This window comes from Pyrgilauda ruficollis, unplaced genomic scaffold, assembly GCF_017590135.1.
Source record: "Pyrgilauda ruficollis isolate IOZ18807 unplaced genomic scaffold, ASM1759013v1 scaffold803, whole genome shotgun sequence".
Taxonomy (NCBI): Eukaryota; Metazoa; Chordata; class Aves; order Passeriformes; family Passeridae; genus Pyrgilauda; species Pyrgilauda ruficollis.
The window spans coordinates 4,002-12,991 of NW_024529967.1; the positions used below are offsets into that span (position 1 = coordinate 4,002).

Genomic DNA, 8,990 nt, shown 5'->3' on the forward strand with positions numbered 1-8,990 from the left:
GTATGGACCAGTACGGACCAGTATAAACCAGTATGGATGAGTATGGACCAGTATAAACCAGTACAAACCAGTATGGACCAGTATAGACCAGTACAAAGGAGTATGGACCAGTAAGGAACAATATAGACCAGTATAAACCAGTATGGACCAGTATAAACCAGTATAGACCAGTACAAAGGAGTATGGACCAGTAAGGAACAATATAGACCAGTATAAACCAGTATGGACCAGTATAAACCAGTATGCACCAATGGCTCACTATAATGGGGTGCCACCTTGGGCAGCCATCTTAGATTTGGTGTTTCGCAGCCATCTTGGGTGGCCATCTTGTAAGCTCCAATGGTGGCAGCCATATTGGACAAATCCTTTAAACTAATATAAACCTGTATAAACCAGTAAAACCAGTATAAACCAGTGTGGACAAATGGCTGGCCATAGTGGGGTGCCATCTTGGGCAGCCATCTTAGATTCGTTCTGTGGCAGCCATTTTGGGGGCCATCTTGGACATGCTGATGGTGGCAGCCATCTTGGGCAGCCATCTTAGAGTCATTCTGTGGCAGCCATTTTGGGGGGCCATCTTGGACACGCTGATAGAGGCAGCCATTTTGGGTAGCCATCTTGTAAACTCGAATGGTGGCAGCCATATTGGATAAATCCCTTAAACTAATATAAACCAGTATAACCCAGTATAAACCAGTATAAACCAGTGGGGCTCTGACCCGGGAAGAGGACGCGGGCGGCCATGCCGGGCAGCACCATCAGGAACATGGGCAGCACCTTGAGGTAGCCACAGACGACGCAGCCGGCGCGGACGTGGGTGAGGGAGCGGCCGGCGAGGCAGCGCTGCACGATCACCTGCGGGGGAGGGGCCCCATGCCGGGCAGCACCATCAGGAACATGGGCAGCACCTTGAGGTAGCCACAGACGACGCAGCCGGCGCGGACGTGGGTGAGGGAGCGGCCGGCGAGGCAGCGCTGCACGATCACCTGCGGGGGAGGGGCCAGTTACACACCAGTTAGAGACCAGTTACACACCAGTTAGAGACCAGTTAGAGACCAGTTACACACCAGTTAGAGACCAGTCACCCACCAGTTAGAGACTGGTTACAGACCAGTTACACACCAGTTAGAGACCAGTTTGAGACCAGTTACACACCAGTAACACACAAGTTAAAGACCAGTTACAGACCAGTCACCCACCAGTTACACACCAGTTACACCCCAGTTACACCCCAGTTACAGACCAGTTACACACCAGTTAGAGACCAGTTTGAGATCAGTTACACACCAGTAACACACAAGTTAAAGACCAGTTACAGACCAGTCACCCACCAGTTACACACCAGTTACACCCCAGTTACACCCCAGTTACAGACCAGTTACACACCAGTTAGAGACCAGTTTGAGACCAGTTACACACCAGTAACACACAAGTTAAAGACCAGTTACAGACCAGTCACCCACCAGTTACACACCAGTTACACCCCAGTTACACCCCAGTTACAGACCAGTTACACACCAGTTAGAGACCAGTTTGAGACCAGTTACACACCAGTAACACACAAGTTAAAGACCAGTTACAGACCAGTCACCCACCAGTTACACACCAGTTACACCCCAGTTACACCCCAGTTACAGACCAGTTACACACCAGTTAGAGACCAGTTTGAGACCAGTTACACACCAGTAACACACAAGTTAAAGACCAGTTACAGACCAGTCACCCACCAGTTACACACCAGTTACACCCCAGTTACACCCCAGTTACAGACCAGTTACACACCAGTTAGAGACCAGTTTGAGACCAGTTACACACCAGTAACACACAAGTTAAAGACCAGTTACAGACCAGTCACCCACCAGTTACACACCAGTTACACCCCAGTTACACCCCAGTTACAGACCAGTTACACACCAGTTAGAGACCAGTTTGAGACCAGTTACACACCAGTAACACACAAGTTAAAGACCAGTTACAGACCAGTCACCCACCAGTTACACACCAGTTACACCCCAGTTACACCCCAGTTACAGACCAGTTACACACCAGTTAGAGACCAGTTTGAGACCAGTTACACACCAGTAACACACAAGTTAAAGACCAGTTACAGACCAGTCACCCACCAGTTACACACCAGTTACACCCCAGTTACACCCCAGTTACAGACCAGTTACACACCAGTTAGAGACCAGTTTGAGACCAGTTACACACCAGTAACACACAAGTTAAAGACCAGTTACAGACCAGTCACCCACCAGTTACACACCAGTTACACCCCAGTTACACCCCAGTTACAGACCAGTTACACACCAGTTAGAGACCAGTTTGAGACCAGTTACACACCAGTAACACACAAGTTAAAGACCAGTTACAGACCAGTCACCCACCAGTTACACACCAGTTACACCCCAGTTACACCCCAGTTACAGACCAGTTACACACCAGTTAGAGACCAGTTTGAGACCAGTTACACACCAGTAACACACAAGTTAAAGACCAGTTACAGACCAGTCACCCACCAGTTACACACCAGTTACACCCCAGTTACACCCCAGTTACAGACCAGTTACACACCAGTTAGAGACCAGTTTGAGACCAGTTACACACCAGTAACACACAAGTTAAAGACCAGTTACAGACCAGTCACCCACCAGTTACACACCAGTTACACCCCAGTTACACCCCAGTTACAGACCAGTTACACACCAGTTAGAGACCAGTTTGAGACCAGTTACACACCAGTAACACACAAGTTAAAGACCAGTTACAGACCAGTCACCCACCAGTTACACACCAGTTACACCCCAGTTACACCCCAGTTACAGACCAGTTACACACCAGTTAGAGACCAGTTTGAGACCAGTTACACACCAGTAACACACAAGTTAAAGACCAGTTACAGACCAGTCACCCACCAGTTACACACCAGTTACACCCCAGTTACACCCCAGTTACAGACCAGTTACACACCAGTTAGAGACCAGTTTGAGACCAGTTACACACCAGTAACACACAAGTTAAAGACCAGTTACAGACCAGTCACCCACCAGTTACACACCAGTTACACCCCAGTTACACCCCAGTTACAGACCAGTTACACACCAGTTAGAGACCAGTTTGAGACCAGTTACACACCAGTAACACACAAGTTAAAGACCAGTTACAGACCAGTCACCCACCAGTTACACACCAGTTACACCCCAGTTACACCCCAGTTACAGACCAGTTACACACCAGTTAGAGACCAGTTTGAGACCAGTTACACACCAGTAACACACAAGTTAAAGACCAGTTACAGACCAGTCACCCACCAGTTACACACCAGTTACACCCCAGTTACACCCCAGTTACAGACCAGTTACACACCAGTTAGAGACCAGTTTGAGACCAGTTACACACCAGTAACACACAAGTTAAAGACCAGTTACAGACCAGTCACCCACCAGTTACACACCAGTTACACCCCAGTTACACCCCAGTTACAGACCAGTTACACACCAGTTAGAGACCAGTTTGAGACCAGTTACACACCAGTAACACACAAGTTAAAGACCAGTTACAGACCAGTCACCCACCAGTTACACACCAGTTACACCCCAGTTACACCCCAGTTACAGACCAGTTACACACCAGTTAGAGACCAGTTTGAGACCAGTTACACACCAGTAACACACAAGTTAAAGACCAGTTACAGACCAGTCACCCACCAGTTACACACCAGTTACACCCCAGTTACACCCCAGTTACAGACCAGTTACACACCAGTTAGAGACCAGTTTGAGACCAGTTACACACCAGTAACACACAAGTTAAAGACCAGTTACAGACCAGTCACCCACCAGTTACACACCAGTTACACCCCAGTTACACCCCAGTTACAGACCAGTTACACACCAGTTAGAGACCAGTTTGAGACCAGTTACACACCAGTAACACACAAGTTAAAGACCAGTTACAGACCAGTCACCCACCAGTTACACACCAGTTACACCCCAGTTACACCCCAGTTACAGACCAGTTACACACCAGTTAGAGACCAGTTTGAGACCAGTTACACACCAGTAACACACAAGTTAAAGACCAGTTACAGACCAGTCACCCACCAGTTACACACCAGTTACACCCCAGTTACACCCCAGTTACAGACCAGTTACACACCAGTTAGAGACCAGTTTGAGACCAGTTACACACCAGTAACACACAAGTTAAAGACCAGTTACAGACCAGTCACCCACCAGTTACACACCAGTTACACCCCAGTTACACCCCAGTTACAGACCAGTTACACACCAGTTAGAGACCAGTTTGAGACCAGTTACACACCAGTAACACACAAGTTAAAGACCAGTTACAGACCAGTCACCCACCAGTTACACACCAGTTACACCCCAGTTACACCCCAGTTACAGACCAGTTACACACCAGTTAGAGACCAGTTTGAGACCAGTTACACACCAGTAACACACAAGTTAAAGACCAGTTACAGACCAGTCACCCACCAGTTACACACCAGTTACACCCCAGTTACACCCCAGTTACAGACCAGTTACACACCAGTTAGAGACCAGTTTGAGACCAGTTACACACCAGTAACACACAAGTTAAAGACCAGTTACAGACCAGTCACCCACCAGTTACACACCAGTTACACCCCAGTTACACCCCAGTTACAGACCAGTTACTGGGAATGGACTCAGAGGGAACTGGGAGGGAACTGGGAATGAACTGGGATATAGTGGGAGGGACCGGGAGGGACTGGGATAAACTGGGATGAACTGGGAATGGACTGGGAGGGAACTGGGATGAACTGGGAATGGACTGCGATATAGTGGGAGGGACCAGGAGGGACTGGGATAAACTGGGAATGGACTGGGATAAAGTGGGATGGACTGGGAGGGAACTGGGATGAACTGGGAGTGAACTGGGAGGGAACTGGGTGGGACTGGGATCCCTCCCTGTATCATCCCAGTTCCCTCCCAGTATAAACCAGTCCCAAACCAATACAAACCAGTATAATCCAGTCCAAACCAGTATAAACCAGTACCGAGATCTGGGTGCTGACGTAGAGCCCCAGGGACAGCAGTGCCAGCTAGAGCTGGTAGTCCCAGTCCCTCCCAGTATAAACCAGTATAACCCAGCGCCCTCCCAGTATAAACCAGTACAAACCAATATAAACCAGTTAAAACCATTATAAACCAGTTTAAACCATTATAAACCAGTTTAAACCAGTAAAAAACAGTATAAACCAGTCTCAGTCCATTCCCAGTCCCTCCCAGTTCCCTTCCAGTCCCTCACAGTTCCTTTCCCAGTTCCTCCCAGTCCAAACCAATATAAACCAGTTAAAACCATTATAAACCAGTTAAAACCAGTTTAAACCATTATAAACCAGTTAAGACCAGTATAAACCAGTAAAAACCCATCCCAGTTCCATCCCAATTCCCTCCCAGTCCCTCCCACTCCCTCCCACTCTCAAACCAGTACAACCCAGTCCCTCCCAGTTCCCTCCCAGTCCAAACCAGTCCAAACCAGTATAAACCAGTATAAACCAGTATAAACCAGTACCGAGATCTTGGTGCTGACGTAGAGCCCCAGGGACAGCAGCGCCAGGTAGAGCCGGATCCGCCCCCCCCCGAAGCGCCGGCCCAGGTACTCAGGCATGGTGCTCACCTGGACACGCCCACACGGGCCACGCCCACAACCCATTAGGCCACGCCCAGTTAGACCATAACTGGTTAGGCCACGCCCAATTTGCAATTCTGCCACCCCCATTTTGACCCAGTCCTGTTAGGCCATGCCCGTCCCTCCCACTCCCTCCCACTCTCAAACCAGTACAACCCAGTCCCTCCCGGTTCCCTCCCAGTCCAAACCAGTCCAAACCAGTATAAACCAGTATAAACCAGTATAAACCAGTACCGAGATCTTGGTGCTGACGTAGAGCCCCAGGGACAGCAGCGCCAGGTAGAGCCGGATCCGCCCCCCCCCGAAGCGCCGGCCCAGGTACTCAGGCATGGTGCTCACCTGGACACGCCCACACCGGCCACACCCACAACCCATTAGGCCACGCCCAGTTAGACCATAACTGGTTAGGCCACGCCCAATTTGCAATTCTGCCACCCCCATTTTGACCCAGTCCTGTTAGGCCATGCCCATTTAAGCCACACCCACATCTGGACCAATTTAGACCACACCCCTTCAGGCCACGCCCACACCAGATCCACTTAGGCCACGCCCATTTGGATTCCACCCATATATGGACCCATTTAAGCCACGCCCACACCCGGATCCACTTAGGTCTCACCCAATCCCAATTAGGCCAGGCCCATTTGGACTCTGCCCATATATGGACTGATTTAAACCACGCCCACCAAGGACACACCCACAACCCACCTGACACTCCCCCTTTAGGCCACGCCCACTCCCATTTAACCCATGCCCATTTATTAACGCCACACCCACTTAGGTCACACCTCCCATATTTAGACCCCCTTTAGGCCACGCCCATTTTGACCACACCATGTTAGGCCACGCCCAGTTAGGCCCCACCCAACCTGGAACCATTTAGGCCACGCCCAGACTCTTAAGACCACGTCCTCCCCTCCCAGTTACCTCCCAGTTCATTCCCAGTCCCTCCCAATCAATTCCCAGTATAACCCTGTCCATCCCAGTATAAACCAGTATAAACCAGTATGGACTGTCCCAATCCCCTCCCAGTCCAAACCACTGCTCCCAATTCCACCTGGCTGCTGTCCTTGGCGGCCATCTTGGATTGCATTATTGGCCGCCATTTTGAATTGCTAGCTCACTTAACACTATAAACCAGTATAAACCAGTATAAACCAGTATAAACCAGTATAAACCAGTACCGAGATCTTGGTCCTCACCCCGGCTCTCATGTAGATGGGCACGAACACCCAGCCCAGCAGCAGCACGATGAACATGCCCTGGGGGGGGGAAGGGGGAGGGGCGTGTCACAATAAGGGCGTGGCCACGTCCCGATTGGGGGGGCGGGGCCAAGGCTGGGTGGGGGAAGGCGATATTGCAACAGAACCACCAGGGGGCGCCGTTATATCGCGATAGAACCATCAGGGCTTTTTTATATCGCGACAGAACCAGCAGGGGGCGCTGTTGGGGACCCCGATATCGCGATAGAACCATGGGGGAGGGTTGCTATATCGCGACAGAACCAGCAGGGGGCGCTCTTAGGGACCCCGATATCGCAACAGGACCGCCGCTGGGGGGCGATATATCGCGATACACCGCGATACACCGCGATATATCGTGATATAAAGCAGCCTATCGCGACATATCGCGACATATCGCGACTCAGGGGACACTCGAAGCCTCCCACGGCGATGCCGCCGGCCGCGCCCGTCCCCGCCAGCCCCACGAAGTGCCCGGAGCCGATGTTGCTGGCAAAGAGAGACGCCCCCACCTGGGGGGGAGGGGAGGGGACGGAGTGACCCCGGAGTGACCCCGGAGTGACCCCAAAAATGACCCCAAAGTGACCCCTCCATTCCCAGTATAAACTGGTTCAGACCAGTTCAAACCAGATCAAAACCAGTACAAAACCAGTTCAAACCGTTATAAACTGGTTCAAATCAGTATAAACCAGTAAAAAACCAGTATAAACCAGTATAAAACCAGCTCAAACCAGTATAAACCAGTACAAAACCAGTTCAAACCATTATAAACTGGTTAAAACCAGTATAAACCAGTACAAAACCAGCTCAAACCAGTATAAACCAGTACAAAACCAGTTCAAACCGTTATAAACTGGTTCAAGCCAGTATAAACCAGTAAAAAAACAGTATAAAACCAGCTCAAACCAGTATAAACCAGTATAAAACCAATTCAAACCAGTACAAACCAGTACAAACCAATATAAAACTACTTTAAACCAGTTCAAACCAGATCAAAACCAGTTCAAACCGGTATAAACCAGTATAAAACCAGTTCAAACCAGTCTAAACCAATACCTCTCACTCCCTCCTAGCCCCTCCCGGTATAAACCAGTATAAACCAGTATAAACCAGTATAAACCAGTTCAAACCAGTTCAAACCAGTCCCTCTCAATCCCTCCCAGTACAAACCAGTTTGGACACTCACCGGAGCCCAGGTCATGCTGCGTCCGGCCAGGAAATACCCGGAGAGGCTCCGCCCACCTCGCCTGCGCAGGGACTGGGACCAGTACAAACCAGTATAAACCAGTACGGACCAGTATAAACCAGAATGGACCCTCCCAGTCCAAACCAGTGCTCCCAGTCCCACCCGGCTGCTGTTGTTGGCAGCCATCTTGAATAACTCACTTGGCGGCCATCTTGGATTACATTATTTGGCCGCCATCTTGAATTGCTAGCCCGTTTAGTTTTATAACCCAGTATAAACCAGTATAAACCAGTATGGATCAGAATGGACTGGTATGGACCAGTATAAACCAGTATAAACCAGTAAAGACTAGATTTTTGGGTTGAATTTCCAGGATTTGGGGATTTTCAGGGTGAATTTTGGGGGGGGATTTTAAGGATTTTGGGGTTTTTTAGGTTCATTTTTTGGGGTGAATGTCCAGAATTTTAGGGGATTTTTGGGTGGATTTTTTGGGTGGATTTTTTGGGTGAATTTTCGGGATTTTGGGATTTTTTAGGTGGATTTTTGGGGTGAATTTCCAGGATTTTGGGATTTTTAGAGCGGATTTTTTTAGTTTGGATTTTTGAGGGTGAATTTTTGGGGTGATTTTGTTTGGATTTTGGGATGAAATTCCAGGATTTTGGGGGTTTTTAGGTTGATTTTTTAAAAATATTTAGGGTGAATTTTTGGGGTGATTTTTTTCTGGATTTTTGGGGTGATTTTCCAGGATTTTGGGGATATTTTATGATGGATTTTTTGGGGGACGTGATTTTCAGGATTTGTGAATTTTCCCGCCGCCCCCGCGCGACCCCGCTGGACCCAAGGGGGGGGGGAGGGGCCGCCCCTCCCCCACCCCCGGAGCGGGT

General features: G+C 49.4%; 1 protein-coding gene across 1 annotated transcript in view; it reads right to left on the reverse strand.

Moving 5' to 3' along the window:
- The window catches only part of LOC121364352 (sodium/glucose cotransporter 2-like), a gene marked incomplete at its 3' end in the record, with an annotated part of 12,288 nt that extends 3,971 nt beyond the window's left edge, over positions 1–8,317 (reverse strand). The window contains 9 exon segments of the mRNA XM_041487560.1: positions 720–855; positions 909–986; positions 5,563–5,667; positions 5,908–6,018; positions 6,882–6,936; positions 6,938–6,941; positions 7,333–7,432; positions 8,107–8,167; positions 8,307–8,317. Coding sequence (XP_041343494.1) covers positions 720–855; positions 909–986; positions 5,563–5,667; positions 5,908–6,018; positions 6,882–6,936; positions 6,938–6,941; positions 7,333–7,432; positions 8,107–8,167; positions 8,307–8,317 — 661 coding nt within the window.
- Positions 8,318–8,990: the final 673 nt, after the last annotated feature.